The following is an 18,239-nucleotide window of genomic DNA, read 5'->3' on the forward strand; positions in this document are numbered from 1 at the left end:
AAATTCTTTCTTGGCACGCACTTTTTCCTGGTTTAATTTTTGAAGTTGCAATTTAGGTGGATAATTTGACTTTATACATTTATATGGTGTCTCACACCCACTTTAAAGTGGGCTCAACTCTAAAATGAAAGTGCATGATCATCCTGGTAATACAATAACCAGATGCAAAACAGCACGTTTAGAATACATTTTCAGAGAATATGTAAGAGGATTGCATAACACATTAGCCATGGGTGTTTTAAAGTTATAAAAATTGTATGAGAGCTTGAAAGTGGATTCATGGAAGATACTTTAATTGGTGGTAGTTAACGTGGTGCAGATATGATGTGGAGTTTCAGAAATCTTCAGACACTCAGCTTCTGAAAACTCACCCATATGGTGAATCCACAGCAAAGTCATGCTTTGGCTGTCAAAAGTGTGTAAGTTTTTCCTTAAAAACCTATTATAGGCCACTGCTGGGAGACATGACAGTGGACTAGACAGACTTTTGCTCTGATGTGGAACGCTCCTTGTCCACCTTTAATGTGGAAGATTGAGTTGAACTCATTCCAAGCCTCAATGCAAAGGCACCAGAGAGGCACCATGTCGAGATAGGGATCCTAAGATGTAACAGAGCACGTAGGGTGCCTGCAGTACAGATGTGCCTTACAGGACTGTTTGCCAATCAAACAGAGAATCCACAGCTTTTCTGAACTGGAGAAAAAACATTGCTGCTAAAACAGCTGATTCCAGTGGAACAAAAATTACTTACATCAGTATTACAGGAGCGGTAACGCTTCCTTTCTCCAAGACAATATTTGCCTCCACCTGAAGGCCTAGAAAAACATGGTTTATATGTTAGTATATGCATTAATCCAAACTCAACTTCATGACATATACTAATGCATTATTTCTATTAATACAAGTCCAAGAGATACATATTATAAAAATAAAAGTATATGCAAGTTTTAAGATGAGATTTTAAAATATTTCATTTTCAGCTACAAAACAACACTAGGTATTTAAAAGTCATTGCTCATATAACATTAATCCAGCCTGCATAAGCTCCAAGCAGTACAGTTTACCTGTATTTTGAACATAGTAAAAAAAGTGTTGGTGTTAATTGTTTGCTTGCTTTATAAAATTAAAACAAGTAGCATGTAAACAACCTGTGTGATACAGTTTTTTTAAGCTTCTCATCTTACCTGTAAACCAGTAACAACTGTTTTTACACCTGGAACCAGCAAAGACTGTATATTCTAGTTCAAGAATTTGATACTGCTTTGAAGGAAACTCCAGAGTAAGCAGATTTCTAGGCATTGGCTCTTAAATTCCCAAACTGTTCAAGAACCTTATCTGTCTTTCAGAGAGGTCAAATAATGAAGCAACTTTAACTTAAATGGAAGATTAATCAGACCGGCTCTTTGGCTTGCAACTTAAAAGTAGAAAAGAAAAATACTTTGTGGGGCTTTTAACACTATAAAAATTAGAAGTGTTTACAATTAACTCAAAAGTACATCAATACTATTTTTCATGCTCTGAACAAACATTTCACTAGAGTTTTTGAACACTGTTGTGAAAAACAGTAATTAATTTAATTTATTATTCTCTCGGTAACCTAGTCTGACATGTTATTGATGCATACAGATAATTTCTGCTTTTTCACTCACTGAGTAGTGATTATTTGCCAGATTAGATAGTTATTGCTAATGATAGGAGGCAAACAGACCACCTTAAGCAGCTGGAATGGGACATTACGCTGTCTGTCTTGCAGAGTGCAGTAGAAAGCTGCTGTACAGCCTGGCTTGCAAAACATGGATATAAGCAACAAAAACCTCACTGTACAGAGAGCAGAAGATAAGAAAGGAGTGACAAAAGACATGGTATAGATTTTTGTGAAAGAAAGTCAAAATGTTTCCAGAAAAAGTAGTCTTAAAAACCAATAGTAGTGATGGAAAGAGAGATTATGGGGCATGACAAGAAGAGAGATTGGAGTAATAAAATTATCCTGCAAAGACCTATGCTTGTGATGACCAGACCAGGCAAAAGCTGCAACAGAAAAAAGCAATTATTCATTCATCAAATAACAGCAATAGAAATTAGCGTTCATCTGAGCAACACTAGTGACAGAGACAGGAGCATTTTCCTGACAGATCTGCTCTGGGAGAGTGCTCAGGACATTGGAAAACAGACAGATTATAAGGCCACTACAGATACATGCTACATATCAAGCTGTAGTGGAGAAGCTGGCCCCTCTTCAAAGAAAGCAAATGGACCAACAGAGAGTAGTGGCAGTGAAGGAAATTGCTGAATTGTTTTAAGAGTCAGTGGGAAGTCACAACTGAAGTGCTGGACATGGCAGCACATAAATGCATTGTATGCAATATTATATTACTACCTATAGTTTATATGTAAGCAGTTACATGCAAAACCTTGGAAATACTGAGCTGTTTTTTTTTTTAGTAAGTAACTGGCAATTGTTGTTTTATATCCTAGACAAGCATGAGAAGAAATACATCCTAAGAAAGAAATCTAAGGCATAACTTAAATATATTTTGATCAACAACAAGCAGCATAAAGAAAACTTATTCTGGTTATTCTTAAATAAAAATCCAACTGTCTTTACTATACATAAGATGCATTTAAAATGTTAAAAGTATGTCTAGTGAACTTTTCCTGTTTAAGTGTTCCTGTCTGCTATTCTGAAGACAAATGTTGGCAAACTAGCAAAACATTTTTACAGATAACATGTGAAACCACAGTTTTGAATAATTTCCAAATGTGTCTTTCCGTTGGCTCCGGCTTACATTAGCTACTTACGCTGGACTGTCACAGTGTCTTATGGACGAGGAGACTCCTCCCCCGCAGGTCCTGCTGCACTCTCCCCACATGGACCACGGACCCCAGCCGCCATCCACGCTCTGGGGCCAAGTGCCAAAAGGGACACACTCACCCTGATAACACCACTGAAAGATTTCACAAAAAACCCCAAAAACATAAAATCAGCTTGCAGGCTGACAGAATTATCAGGACAGAAAAATATAAGGGTCAGACAATGACCAATTATAGGCATTAGCATTCCCTGTACAGATAACAAGACTAGTATTTTACTTTTTCTAGCCATGTTTAGACATTGGTGAGAGTGTGTGTGATTTGTTAAATGTCTCCTCTAAGTCCTGAATTATAGGTCCCTAACACACACCAGAAGTTAAAGCAAGTTTAAAATAAAGATTTTCTCTTTTTTCTTCATAGAGCCTCCTTAATGTTTCACAATTAAAGAACTGCAGTTGCTTACATTCTTTTAAATGCTAAGACTCATTTCCAAGCTCGGTTTAGTAAAATACCCTCCACTTAGGATTCGTGTAAGGCTTCATTACACAAAATGAAAAATTCCCCTGATAGTATTTTTAAGAAAGTATATTCCTATACATTTTAAAGAAGAAAATCTGGACAAGGTTACAATTGAAGAAGAATTTGTTGTATTATTTCGTTTATACTAAAACTGCAGACATAATAAAAGTAGTGCCAAAGCATTAGACATGGTACAGAAAATCATTATATAATAGTGACTGGCCACTTATTCAGGTACAGTATGAATGTGCATACTTCACTCACGTGAAAGCTTAAACTTTGCAATATCGTTACTTCAATCAGACATATAAAATGACAAGCAATTCACACAAATTATTAACTATTAAAATGAGTTTATATTTTCCTTCATCAGAAATCTTTCCTAAACCACTCAGAAATAAACCTGGAGCCCACAGTTTGATCCACCTTTTGGTGTCTACTGCATCACTGAGAATTTGAGAAGTAGCTCATTTAGATACTTGTTCCTACTGTTACAGGCTGAGGTGAGAGTAGTGCATGGACTCAGGTCTACTGATCTGAATCTGCATATTTCATTTTCAAAAGATGGGCAGCTGCTGTTTAATTCCCCTGAATTCCTGTAACAGATATAGCATTGACCCTTTCCAAAAGAAATCCAGACAACTTCTGTGTCTAAAACAAGCCATATGAAATTTGACAAAACACACTGAGATATGCACAGAAGACAAGGACAGACAGACACATCCCTGTCCACCTGGAAGCACTACTGGGAGACTTGGTGTTGACTTCAGAGTATTTTGTGCAGCAAAGCCGAGCTTTCACTTCTTGTAAGTCCTAAGGCTCATCTAATTCCTCAGTCCTAGCAATGTGGGACATAAGTAAACAAGTAAATACTGCCATTCACTATGACTTCAATTGCTCCAGATTTTTCTGAAAGCAATTGAAAAAACAACTTAAACTTCACCTACAATTTAAAGGAGTTTGACACAAACAAGGACAGTATAGAGTGTTGGTTAAAGAAGAGTAATAAAAAATATCATTATTTTTAACTAAAATACCATTTTTAATAAAAGATACTTCCATATTGTCAAATGTGTCAGTCTCAGTGGGTAACTGTCAAAGATATACAATGAAATTAAATAAATTTTTATGCTTATCATCAGCAAAAGCACCTAGTTATAACATAGTTTTGCATACAAACAAATGGTAACATTTAACATAACCTTTCCTTATTATATTAACTCCTTACTATTTTCGCATTTATAACTAAAACCTGTAACATTATTCTTCTAGTCACATTCACTCTTCTTTCCTCTCTCAAAACATACGTATCCTCCATGGCCTCTTTTTACTCTGTATGTGTTGTACCTGCCTTTTTCTACCATGTCTGGCCAGGACAGAGCCATACCGTGCTGCATTTTATGTTTGTGGCCAGTGTGGATGACACACTGGTGCTCAAGCTATTGCAGAACAGTGCTTGCATATGATCACAGCTTTCTGTTTCTCAACCTGCCACCAAAGTGTGCAGGCTGGAGGTTGTCACGAGCTTGGGAGGGGACAAAGCCAGGACAGCTGGCAGCAGGGATATCCCATATCCTGTAATAACACACTCAGCAGTAAGCTGGGGTGGGGTGAGAGTGTTCCTGAAGAATGCACTGCTCAGAAACTTGCTGGGCAATAGTCTGCTGGTGGGAGGTCATAAGTGGCTCTCTTTGCTATCTTGTTTATTTTTTTTTATTTTTATCTTTTACTTAACTAAACACTCTTTTGCCCTTCTGCTTCCCTCCTTCTTTCTGTGGTGGCAAGGCGGGAGGTGGGCATGTGAGCTTAGCTTAGCTTAGCTCCTGGATGGAATCAAGCCACCACATAATTCTTCAGAAAAGAACCCAAGGACACAAGGTTTCATGGATTTGTATTGAGAAAATTATGATTTATTCTTCTTGGAGTTCTAAAGTAACACACTGGAGCAGGAGTTCATCTGAGTTATGTAACCTTCATATGGAGCTTCCCTTAAGCCCAGACTGTTACTGAGTGTCTGCATAACACAATTCAGGCCACGGAGTGAACTCATGTATTTAGCTAGTCTAGATTTATCCAAATGGCACAGTGTTTTGCAGTGCCTCTAATGGTACAACTATGATAGGGAACCAAGTATTTATGTGAGCTACAGAAGTGACTAAAATCACCTGGTTTTCTTCTCTTTACAGTGATAAAGTAAGCAAAGTTTTTATCACTGAATAAATACAAAATCTCCTTGCAGCATTCTATTAGAGATGCCATACAAATACATGAACAGGTATCTCATGCTAAAGTCAAAAGATAAAAATTTAAATGCTTCTAAGAGTAGAAAGCTATGCTACTAATTTAAAGTAAATTATATACATTACAAATACATCAAAACCCAAGCTAAGAAATGCAAGACACTCAGACTTATAAACCCATAAGAACATCACATACATAAAACAAAATGTGCAAAACATCCTAATTCTATACTGTTATGACTATAGACAATTGGTAGGTGCAATTTTTCCAAAGCTGTGTAAAATACTTATAGTCCTAATTTCCTCTGTTATGCAACCATTGTCTTCCACATTCCCATATTACCCTGGAAAACCTCCTTAAATGCTACGGTTTTTCCTCTACTGAAGTTAAATCTGAGGACTTACCAGTCACTCAGTGTCTTTTGTTAATTTTCTAGTGAAAATTTATCTTCTACTAGAAGACAGTGATGCATAGAATCTCTGTGAGAGTAATTAAAAATTACCAAAGTCTTTGTTATTTCTAATGCAACTGCAGAAACATGCTTCCTCCACAAATGACAGCAACCTCATCTGCTATAATGAGGCAAGGAATATTGAATAACAACTATATGAAAAAAGAAGAGTAGGTGACAGCTATTTTAAAAGACCAGTTCTTCATGAAAGGTTTAGAACTGAAATATCAATTCTTCTTTAACACTGAAAAAATAATGTTCCATTAGTTCAACAGAAAGACAGCAGTTATGCATTCAATACATTTAAAATGTGCAAAACTCTGTGAATAATGTAAGCAGTTTGAAACTTTTCTTGGTGAGTTGATTAACAATAAAATAAAACATGATACTGTGGTACATTTGAGATCACTTTTATATGAGTATTAGCTGTTTAACAGAATTAACACAATAGCATACTTTTAGAAAAATCACACAGCAAGTACTCTAATACTGAGGAAAAATTATTTCATACTTTGTAAGAGGAAGAAAGAATACTAATATTGATTTAAACATCAACAATTTTTTCCCGTCATTGATTTTACAACTATTTTGCAAGAAACTTTCATGTCCAATAATAACTTACATTTATCTTATGTTAATGTCCAATGATAACTTAAATCATCCCATAGTCAAGCTATGTAAACTATCCCTTCAGCACAGTTTTCAGTTTTTGCATGTTTTCCTCTCATTTACATCCCTAGCCTGGATGTAACCTATGATCTTAGAGAAGGGTTACTTTTTTATTATATTAAATTAAAACACAAAATAAGCATTCCTATCAGTTTTGTCTTATTGTTTTATATGCACAGTTTCCTCAGTGTGTATCTGTCAGTTATAGTTTGCCTTCACAAGCACATCTCTGGGTATACCAGAGAGAAACTTCATGTATATTTAAAATTCTTATTACAGATTAGGAAAAAGTGTACCTTTTTGAATCCAGCCAATATGTAAAACCCTTTACCAAAGCATGGATATATGAAAACTTCAAACCAGAATAGATGTAACAGTTCCATCAGCAGTAAAAACCCCACTCTATTCTCTTTCTGTGTATACAGAAAACAGCTGACTAACTTTTATGGAAAACATTCTAAAAATCTTCAGGTGCAGACAGACATCTAGCATGGAAAATTTCTACTCAAGGGGTTGAAAACTTGGCAGCTTTATACAACGAACTGAAAGCACGTTTTATAATAGAAAATTAGGCCTCCACAATCTGCCAATAAGATACTAGTGTACCTTTCATCAAATTATGCTTTGAGTTAATAGTTACACCAAGTTTACACTAGTAAATACCTAAATACGGTGAAATACTCTGAGATCTTGTTAGGTATTTAGAGTAGGAAATGTCATTATATATTTGGACAGAGTCCAGCAAAACAGAGCTTAATTTCGTTATGGCCCTGAGGCGTGACTGCGATACAAATGTAGCAATAATAACAACAACAATAACAAGGTGTTGCAGAACTGTAACTTATTAATTTCACCTTATTCTATGGTAAAGGAACTACATATTTGGAAGGAGTTTGTGTTTTCTGGTTTATTGCTAGCAGGAACTATTAATTCAGAGTAACCTCTGAGGCTGCAGTTTACAGACACTATTCTCTGCTGCTGTTAACAGGCATCTTTGGTTAACTGGTTTATCTTTATACAGTAACATGGATTCTCTCATTTTCCCCTAAAATCTAACAATGGAACAAGAAACTGTTGACTGAAAAAAAATGTTTTGTAGAGAGTAAACTGACAAGTGGACACAGCATCTCAACCTGTAGTCTCATGGTTTAAAAAACCTAAATTGAGGTAAATTACTCTCTGTCATTGGCAAGGAGGGGTGGTTCCAAAATAAACCTAGACTGTTGATTTAAGAGCAGACCTTCTAAGATCTTCTGTTACTCCAACATAAGGTAACATTTTTCGTACTATGTCAACGTGCCTCTGTTTTCACTAGCTAACTCCAATCACGCCGTATTGTTTAAATGAGTACTTCAATAAATTAACCTAACATGATTTACAAATATTTCCAAACTCAGCACAGAAAAGCAATCATAATGACACTAGGTCACAGGCCCTGAATGAAGCTGTCAATAAGCAGCAATAAACTGTGATAGCTGCCCAAAAGCTTTCACTCGTTTAAACATCAGATTATAAGTCAAAATGCACTGTTATCCTTGTTGAAACCAGCCCAGCCAGCAAGGCAAAAGTCAGAATAAGAATAGATGTCAGTGGTCACCATTAAGAAAAAAATCCCATCTGCAGCAGGAAATCTCATGAACAGATACAGCAACTTTCAGACAGACACTGAAAAATTTTTGATATAACAAAAGCTCTTTTCACTTTGTACAAACCTGCACAAAATATATTATTTTTAAAAAAGGCATACAGAAACAATTTTTCCCCAGTACATGCCTTTCAAAGTAATGAAACCATTTTTCTCTCCTCTTTAAGATCTGTATAGATTTTGCCTTGTAACTGAGAAAGTCTTATAATACTCTTGTCTGAAACTACCCAAATACAGTGATCATTTTAAAATCAAAATTCTCATCTTCAGGCAGATACAGTCCTATAGTTGTTTTCTGCAACACTGAATTTCCATACTTTTCTGACAGGTAGAAGAGTTTATCTGACTGTACATCAAACCCATTAAGGCTAAACAGTTATGCAAGCATAACTGAAGACTAAAAGAATAGTTCAAAGTCAAAACAGAAAGGACACTGGGAAATACAAGTTTTAGAAAACACTTTTATGGAGTCCATATTTTTTCTATGCCCTTGCACGATCTAGCTTATAAATGAAGGAATAGTCTTTTTTTATCGTCTACTAAAATGACAGAATTCAGGCTCTAGATTTATGTTACACATTTTCAAAGTCCATGGCAGACCTAAAGTTGCAGCAGTCCTTTATGGAGCATTAAACTAAAGATTAAACTAAAAGAGTTTCTACAAAAAGCCAATCAACCAACCAACCAACCAACCAAAAACCCACTCAAAAATATACAGAGAGAATATAAGAGGTTTTTTTGTTGGGTTTTTTTTTTTTGGTTGGTTGGTTGGTTGGTTGGTTGGTTTTTGGGTTTTTTTTTTGTTCCCAGCTGTAGAGTTTTACAGTGAGGACAAATGTTTTACTAAATTACACATATAAAATAACTGTGAAATAATTCTGTAGGACACCTCTATGGGGATGCTCATGTATTCAGAAATACTCTTTTTCTCAATTGTTGTAGTTGCTGTGAAACACTTTAATATTCTAGTTCTATCCTCTTGTAGTCTTTGAACAACACATTGCTTCTTAAAACATTAAATTATTTGTACTCACCCCCTTTTCAATGCTCCCTGTTTGGCACAGAGTACCTTCAGCTGCTGGAATGCTGTTGGTAACGCAGCGGTTACTTTTGCTGAGGCACCAGAGCTCTCTACACACTTCCTAGGAAAGAAGGCAGAAGCAAGTTGATCAGTATAAAACTCTAATATTTCTGCCAGTCTTTATACACATACGTACACACTATTTTATTTTTTTTTAACAAAGACTATTAAGAAGTGGGCTGGAACGGGAAATCTATAGATGGCTGCAAAATATTCCGCAGTTTTGATGCCACAGTATTTTGCCTAAGAATATTCTACCAGACAAGAGAATCTGGTAACATTACATTGTAGACAAGAATGTGGTATTTACACCTCATGCAAGTAATGTTTTAAAATGGTTTTCTTCTTGATTTATGATAACATTGAGCTTAATATATTCTAATGCTGCCATAAAAGCAATCTTCAGATGAGCTGCAGTGTCTCCATTACTATCATTGTCTGCCTCAGAATTACCTTCTAAAAAGGGTATTATTAATTTTGAGACATGAAACAGTAACAATTATTTCTTTCCTTTAGGTAAAAACAAAGTTTTTGAGTTAAAACCACCTGCACTCCTCTTCGGCAGTGCATGTGTAGCCAGAGCTAACTGAGCTATGTGCTAAGATATTTCCTCTAGGTTTTTCAAATTTCCAGCTGCTCTTTCATAAATGATTTAGCCTATCCTATTTCCCTATGCTGTCAGTGTTAAACAAACTTTGGTTTACAAATTTTCCTACCATATTTTCTCTTTTTTTTTGCCCATTTACCAATTTAAATTAAGCCAGCTCTCTTGACATTGGAGATTCACTGTTAAAACTGTGAGGGTTGAAATTCATAATCTGCGGATGATCCAAAGCTGGAAACCTTCACAGTTGCTTCAGTTGCACTTGGATTTGGTTGTGTATGCACAATAGAATCAGGAGTGGTTTGCTTTTGAAGCAAATGACATACATCATAATATTGTTTTGTATTACTTTGGGATCTGTGCAAGAGTTCACAGCTTGCTTATATGTATATTCTATTTTCAAGTATTTTTTAACATTTGGAATAGAATCAGATTATTAAAATGATCTTACGGTAGTCATTACTGTTTCATTTTATTTAACAGCTGCTTGAAATCATATCCTACAAAAAAATCCTTGCATACATTCTATGGCTGAACCTTGAAACAAAAAGAAAAAGGAAAAGACAGTGTGAATAAAGTAAAGTTATTATCCACTCCCCTCCAAGTTCATTGTTTCTCTGAGGTAATGAATGAGTATCCGGCACCTAGACTATCTTTTCTATACACATCAACAGGAACAACTATTAGAGGTTTTTTTTCCTCTCCCTCTTCTTTTTCCATTAGCTGGTTGGGGGGGAGGAGGAACCCTTTCTCTCTGTCTTGGACAGTTGGCATTTTGCCAGCTCAACCCAAGACAGATAATGGTGGAGATGCCAGGGACACTCAAGGACGTTGGCAAGTGTCCCAGGAAGTTGGCAAGGTTCCCAGAAGCATTGTTATAGAAACATTCCTTGATACCTGCATTGTTTTGGTACATCCGAACAAATAAGATAAACAATGTTCTCTTGCTACTGAGTGCTCGTTTTATTCCTTTTACTGACTGTTTTTGTGAGTTCAAACAGCTCAACTTGTGCCTGCTGTGAATGTAGCCACTCGAGAGAGAGGCTTTACAGCTCAAAAGACCAGTTCTTCTCTCCTGCCTCACCTCGACAGAGAGGAAACCCCAAGTGTGAGTCACATGGTGAACGGTGGTCCTTCCTGTGTGACCAGGGGAAAGACATGAGGAGGTACATCTACTTCTGTGCTTGAGGTCCAGGTATGGAAGTCAAAACATAAGACAGCTGGTAAAAAAACGCTGTCCACATGTTGAAGCAGAGAGACCAGAACAGAGCCAAGAACAGCAATTAAGCCACCCTGCCTTCAGCCAGGAGGAGGAGGAGAACAACCAAGTCTACTGGACATTGCTGAACCAGAAAACTAGCCAAGACTGTACCTCTACAGTGACTTGTAGATAACAGCCAGTGCCCCTCTGAGGGTGGCTGGACCGATAAAAGAAGATTAATTGAAGCACAGAGAGGCCCATGTGGGCTGCTGGTGTGTGGCAGGACACTGCTGCTTGAGTAGAATCTGTAGAGATTCATCATGTGGATGCTCATGTGCCCAAAAGCTGAGCTAATGAGGAACAGCACAACTGGACTAGCATAAGGGAGAGTTGTTCCTGGCTCGATGGGCCCATGATGCCTCAGCCCACCTGTAGGTGGACGAGGCCGAGGGGTGGATTTAGCCATGGACATTATTTCCCAGGTTATTCGCTATTGTGAAACCCCTGAGAAGGGGATAGTGACCCCAGTGTGGGGATGGAGACCCCTGAGAAGGGGATGGAGACCCCTGAGAAGGGGATGGAGACCCCAGTGTGAGGATAATAACCCCAGTGTGGAGATGGTGACCCTAATGAGGGTATAGTGACTCCTAGAAAGGGGATGGGATAATCCCAATGTGTGCCTCAAGGACATTTAACCTTGAGAAAAAAGGTAACTTGCATTTTGAGTTCTGTATTGCAGGACATGGACCATCAGATGAAGAAGACCTGAGCTGAACTGGTGTTGGTGTGCAATGATGAACTTTTTTTCCTGCCTGAAATAACTACCCCATCCTAATGGACTATTGCCTACAGTATGGAGGGGTGGCAGACAGCCCTGAAAAGAACTAAGACTATTTAAGTGCAGGAATAAATAGATGTAGACTTAGAGAATAAAAGTTTGATGTCATTTGGTATGAAATAAGGGGTGGAAGTTGTACTGGTTTTAGCTAGGCCTCAAATTGGCAGGCTCAGAGAATCTATGTGGATTGGGAGACAGCTCTCACCTGACTGGGTAACCAGGAAGTACTTCACACCAGATGACACAAACTTAAGATAGGGGGCAACAGTGGGAGGTGTCTGGTCAGTTCCATCATGGCTGAACTAGGAGGAGAATGTCTTGCAGCTCCTGTCATGGAGTAGGCCTTGCCCCTGCTGCTGCCGCTACTTGCCTTTTGTTTGAGTTCAGGAAAGTAGAAATATTTTGTTGTTATACTTTCTCTTTCTTGCAGGGTGTCTTTTAGAGTGCTTATGAATCTAGAGTAATGGGCTTTGTATTAACTGGGGAGTGGGAGGTTATTTCTTATTATATATATATAACTTGTGTAAGTGTGTGTTATATTGTAGTTTTCTCTTAATTTTCTCTTTTCTGTATAAATACATATAGTTAGTTTCAGCATAAACCTGGTTTAGAGGGTTCTTTTCCCTCTCCCTCTTCTTTTTCTCTTGGCTAGTTGGGGGGGAGGAACATTTTTTTCTCTGTCTTGGACAGTTGGCATTTTGCCAGCTCAACCCAAGACAATGCTTTACCCAAGATTCATGTTTCTTGCATTATATTGCATGTACAAATTCATCTATTTATACATTAATCACTAGCAGCTGCAGCAACAGTTCAACAGTAGAATCTTTTCTTGAAATGTAGCACTCTTTCTCAAGTTTAAAATCAGCTGGTGCCATTCTTGCAGGATTGTTAATACAGTGTATTTAGTTTCACGATTTGCAGAAGCAAGGTATCTTTTTAAAAATCCATTCAAAAAATAACATATAAGAATGGTCTGACATTACATGGAACAAGTATTGATGATTTCTGGAGATTCCATTCAATTTGTGACAATTAGGCCTAAGTTACTTCATCCTATTTAATGTGGCTGTATGAAAACTTAACCCAATTCTTAAGCCTCTTTTTAGAAGAAATATGTCTCTTGTAAAAGCATACCTGCAGCCAATGCAGAACTTTTCAGATTAGTTTTTTTCACTGAAAAAAATGCAAACAGTATAAATATTTACTTAACTTAAATCTCTGAGTAAAATACTATTTTTTTTTGTCACTCAGCTGATAAAATTTTCCTATTCAGATATACACAATTAAATATATTATTTAAAGTAAAATAACCAGGAAATAACAGAAGATACACCACAAAGGATCTTGAAAAACATAACTAGATTACAAATTTCACAGCCATTAAGGTGTTAAATTCAACACCAAATCAATTTCACATCTCAATCAACCATGAATCCAAACTTCAATACATTATGGATTTCAAAGTGAAAACCTAAAATGGGTTCCTTTCAGACACAGTATGAGGTGTTACTGTCATAATCCTGCCTTATTTACTTTAACGTTTCATTTACTTCCTCATGTTGTTGAGCAAAATTAATGTAATTTACTTGTTTATGTGTGGTTTACATTTTCAAATAGTAAAAAAAAAAGGTCAGACTGTGTTGCCGATGTTCAAGCAAATCCCAAGTTTATTCAAAAACACAGGTATATATCACTTTAAGTGACCCCGCCCTAGGTGCGGTGGTCTGACTCCAATTGGTTGAGGCTGGAAACATGTCCTTTTAAGGTGAAAATGAAACTTGTAAGGTGGTCATTCAGACCCACCGAAATCAGGGGCTGCAACATCTCCCCCTTTTGTTTCAAAGAACAAAGCAAAAATGCAAACAACATAATACACATAACAACACTGAAATCCCAAATCTTAGCTCCTTAGCTAACTTATCCAATGGGGAAATTGTTACCATTAGGATCATGCATAATGCAACTTGAACAGAAAGGCTGAAAATTTTGAAAATTGAGAAAAAACATTTTGAAGATTTTAGATTTTGCTAATTCAAGACTTAACAGGGTATTTTGCGGGTTACACATCCCTACCTCCCCCTCTCTTTTCAAAATAGACTTTTGGAAGGAGGTACAGTAATCTTTGTAAACTAACACAAATTAATACATGACTAAGACATGTATGTTTGGAATTTACAAACTTACAACGAGTGCAAAACAAGAAACTTTTCTCTCACATGTGAGGTTGTGGTCCTTTCTGTGCAGTAGTCACCACACAAACCACTGTAAACAAACTACAAATTTTATTAAACTTTGTGCAAAGTGTCCAAGAGTGCAGGGTGACTTCACCTAACAAAGAAGCAAGTTCAGTCCGACTGAGCTAAATCTCCTTATGCTATAGTTCAAGGTCCATTCTCAAAACTTCTGTGTGGCCATCACAGAGGTTTGAGAATGAAGCTTTGATTTTTACTCACCGTATACACTCCTGGTAAAGCAGTAAACAAGTGTGAATTCACAGAGAAAATTCACAAAGGCTAAACATAACTACTTACACTCTGCAGAAAATGTTCAGCAGCTGAGGGACAGGTGTCTTTACCCCTACAGCCTGCTGGGCAACTTGGCAGTGGAATAAGCTCAAAACTGCACTTTAACTGAAAATTAACAGAATTTCAAAATACAGGCTAAACAACATGCTCTTGAACTGGACTGTTCTTGTTTGATTGGACAGTTAATGACTAGTTCTAGGCTACCACTGCTTGTGGTTGTGGTTGCCATATGGGGAAATTAGCTTGGCTCCAGTTTCCATGAGATATTTGACTGGCTGCACCCCATGGCTTGCAGCCCCTCTGGTTTTCTGGAGGCCTAGCTCCCCACCCCATGTTAGTTAGAGGAGGACCATCCTTTTTATATTTAGAATGACAATCCCGGGCCCTGTGGCCGAGCCTGTGGCAACGGTTACGTTCTCCAGTGAACCTTTGAGTTCTGCTATATTTTGGTTGTGCTGGACAAGATTTTGTTGTTAAACTCCAGGGTCTTTTCCCCCTTTTTTGGGTAGATTGTTTGCTAAGAGCTGTGGCTAGAGCAGAGGCATGTAGCTTTGCTTTTTCTTTCTCTTCTATCCAGGGCAATCTGGCACAGGCTTCAATTAACTCTACCAAAGTAGCTGTGAAAGCTTCTGAAACGGTCTTTTGAGTTACTAGAGGCTTCCCTGTTTTAGGAAGGTTAGAAAAAGCAGCTAAGGCAGCATTCTTGGATCTTTCAAATCCCTTTTTTACTACATCATGATTCCCAGCTCCCCCCAGCATGTCCCAAACAGAGGCTTCTTTTTCTTTCGGTGCCATGCCTTTAAACGGCTGTGATGTTGCTCTCCATTCTGGAATGCAGCCGGTGGGTGTGGCTGTCGGTGATGGAGGCTGCAGGTACCAGGTTGCTGGCGCAGGGGAAGTCCCTACCGGCGCGGGGGTTCCAGTGCCAGTGTTGGCAGCTGCGGGCAGCGCGTGGCTATCGAGGAGGAAGTCCCCGCCAGCGCTGCAGAGCTTGGGTCCTGCGCGACCGGCGCTGTGGGAACTTGCTCTCGGGACGCATGCGCTGTGGAGGGTGCACAGTGAAGGGAACGCGCTCCGCTGGCTCCGCTGCACTGGGATGGAGTCTCTCCCCTCTCCATGACGCAGTCGATGGGCGTATCCATCCACGCAGGAGGTGGTGGGGGTGGCGCAGGAACTGATCCGCCCCAGGGGTGGGCTAATTCCTCCCGTACCCTGGCTCCTGCAGGCTGCGGGGGACCCGCGCCTTGCACATGCGCCTTGATTTGCATGCAGTAGGGAGGGGGGTTGGGTGGTCCTTGCGCCTTGTGGTAAGGGCGCGCAATTCCTTTGTTTGATTTCGCGGGCTTTTCAATCACGTGGTCTCTTTGTTTTCCTGGCCACGCGGTTTCGAGCCCCGCTGAAATGTCTTCCGCGGCAGTCTCCTGCCGCAATGGAGTGACTCCGGTGTACCCGCGGGGCGGCAGGGAGCGCGGCAGGGGCACGACTCCAGCCCCGAGGTACCCGCAGGGCTTTGCCAGCAGCTGCAGCGGCACCGAAGATGGACAGATAGGGGGAAAGCTGCTTTCAGGATATAAATAAAAGTCACTCACGGTTTGGAATGGCTGGATGTTTCCTGCGGCGTGTCTCACGGGGTTCCAAGGTTGCTGTTGAGGTCCGGCCGCTCCTACAGCGGCAGCCGGTGGTCTCATTTGCTGTGCATAGGCTGTTTCTTGGTAGTTGTAAGGCGGAGCAAAGACGACTTCTTGGCTTTTTGCGGTGACGAACGGCGTGGAAAAGCCTTGATTCCATGGTTGCTGTAATTCCGTCGGGTTTTCCGGAGCGGGAGCGGGCGGTGCCGCATGTGGGTACGGGAACAACACAGCGTTGGCTCCGCAGCTCGGCTCCGGGCTCCGCTCTTGTGGATAGGGCGGCGTCAATGCCGAAGGGAACGGCAGCAGGGTCCGACGGACAGCACGGGTGGTGCAGAAGAGTACTGCGGCGGCGTTTCCGCGGGCAGCACGGGCGGCAGCGGTGTGGCAGAGGGGTACCGTGGCGGGTGTTCTGCGAGCGGCGGTGCCCACGGCGGTGCAGAAGGGTGCTCAGGGGAAAAACCGCTCTGCAGAAGCAGGTTTATTTCCCTTCTCTCAGGTAGCTCGAGGTTTTTTACGGGCTTATTCTACCTCTAACAGCATTTTCCTTACAGGTGTATATGACGGAATAAGCGGCAAAAATTATTTGGGTGCAGTTTGCGCTAAATTCCACAAATCTGCCCCAATATTGTCACACAATTCTATGGAAAACGTGGAATTGGCATCGGTTAAGTGCCCCCAACTAAGGCACCAGTCCAAAAATTCCTGTAATGCTTGTCTTTCAATGTTTGTTTTTGTAACACGAGCTAGTTTTTCAAATTTATCAAGCAATAAGTTCGTTTTAGTCGAATTGGAATTTCCCATGTTTCTTTAACTCACCGGTTTGAAGGTCGTGGTTCTTTCAGTCCACGTTCTTCCAGCAGCTATGAAGGCCACTACAACAAACTCCCAAGTTTACGGGAGACAGAAGCTCTCGGAGGCTTCTCCACAAAGCACCCAAAAAAATTGGGGCACAGCAGCTCTCGGGGGCTACCACTTAAGGTTCTAGGCAGGTCTGCAGATGGCTTCCATGTCCTCAAATCACGTCGGGGTTCATCAGTTGTTGCTGACCAGGCTCTAGTGAGATCGCACACACCAATATGATGTTCAAGCAAATCCCAAGTTTATTCAAAAACACAGGTATATATCACTTTAAGTGACCCTGCCCTAGGTGCAGAGGTCTGACTCCAATCGGTTGAGGCTGGAAACATGTCCTTTTAAGGTGAAAATGAAACTTGTAAGGTGGTCATTCAGATCCACCAAAATCAGGGCTGCAACAAGACTGTGACAATCCTACTTCTGATCTCTTTATTTCAGATCTGATCAAGTTCAAATGCCTAAATTAACCGCTGTTCTGACTTTGTGGAGTTTGGTTGAATGTTCTGAAAAGCCAAAAATTCAGAAATAAGAAATAAAGACTTCAACCACTCCAATACAGACAAAAGCAAAAAATCAGGTCCGGGAAACAGTCTGGAGTTTTAAAACATCTGTGTTTGAAGATATTTGAAACCAGAATTCTGGTTTTTGCTCCGAAGTTTATGTGCAGAATTTCACTTCTGATATACCTACATAAGTATACCATCCAGGTATTATTATGTCAGGGGAAGTAAAATTTAAATATCCCTTTTATTGCCAGCCTAAGAATCCACAAATGAGAGTATTTAACAATTTCCTTCTGATAGGAGTCTTCCTGTATATTCAGTCTTCTTTAGGGCATTAGACTCCTCCAAATTCACTGAAGTAATACCAGACAGACATTTTAATTCCAAACAAATAATCATCTGAACAGTGTGAAGTAATGAATACAGCACTCCAAAACTATTTTAGTCACCTCCCTATTTCACAAAAAGAGAAAAATACTTATTTTTAAATCGCTTAGAAAAGCAGGACATCAAAACTAGATGTTATTACTGACACAGTCTGATAGTCCTTATGCAGACCTTAATTTCAGCAGGAGCTTGCCTCAGTAAATCCCTAAAGATAAAATGATGGTAATCTAAAATTAATATGGGCCTTATCATACTATTGCGATTTGAGTAAAAACCTT

The 18,239-nt window shown here is 39.3% G+C and overlaps 1 protein-coding gene across 2 annotated transcripts in view; it reads right to left on the reverse strand.

The window, feature by feature from the left end:
- The window catches only part of ADAMTS6 (ADAM metallopeptidase with thrombospondin type 1 motif 6), a 145,794-nt gene that overhangs the window by 39,285 nt on the left and 88,270 nt on the right, over window positions 1–18,239 (reverse strand). For both annotated transcript variants that reach the window (XM_071580628.1, XM_071580627.1), the window contains exons 11-13: window positions 9,371–9,478; window positions 2,800–2,945; window positions 752–815 (exon numbers count right to left, since the gene is read on the reverse strand). In XM_071580628.1, the coding sequence (XP_071436729.1) occupies window positions 752–815; window positions 2,800–2,945; window positions 9,371–9,478 (318 nt within the window). The remainder of the gene's footprint in view (window positions 1–751; window positions 816–2,799; window positions 2,946–9,370; window positions 9,479–18,239) is intronic.

The sequence above is a fragment of the Pithys albifrons genome, chromosome Z, assembly GCF_047495875.1.
Source record: "Pithys albifrons albifrons isolate INPA30051 chromosome Z, PitAlb_v1, whole genome shotgun sequence".
Taxonomy (NCBI): Eukaryota; Metazoa; Chordata; class Aves; order Passeriformes; family Thamnophilidae; genus Pithys; species Pithys albifrons.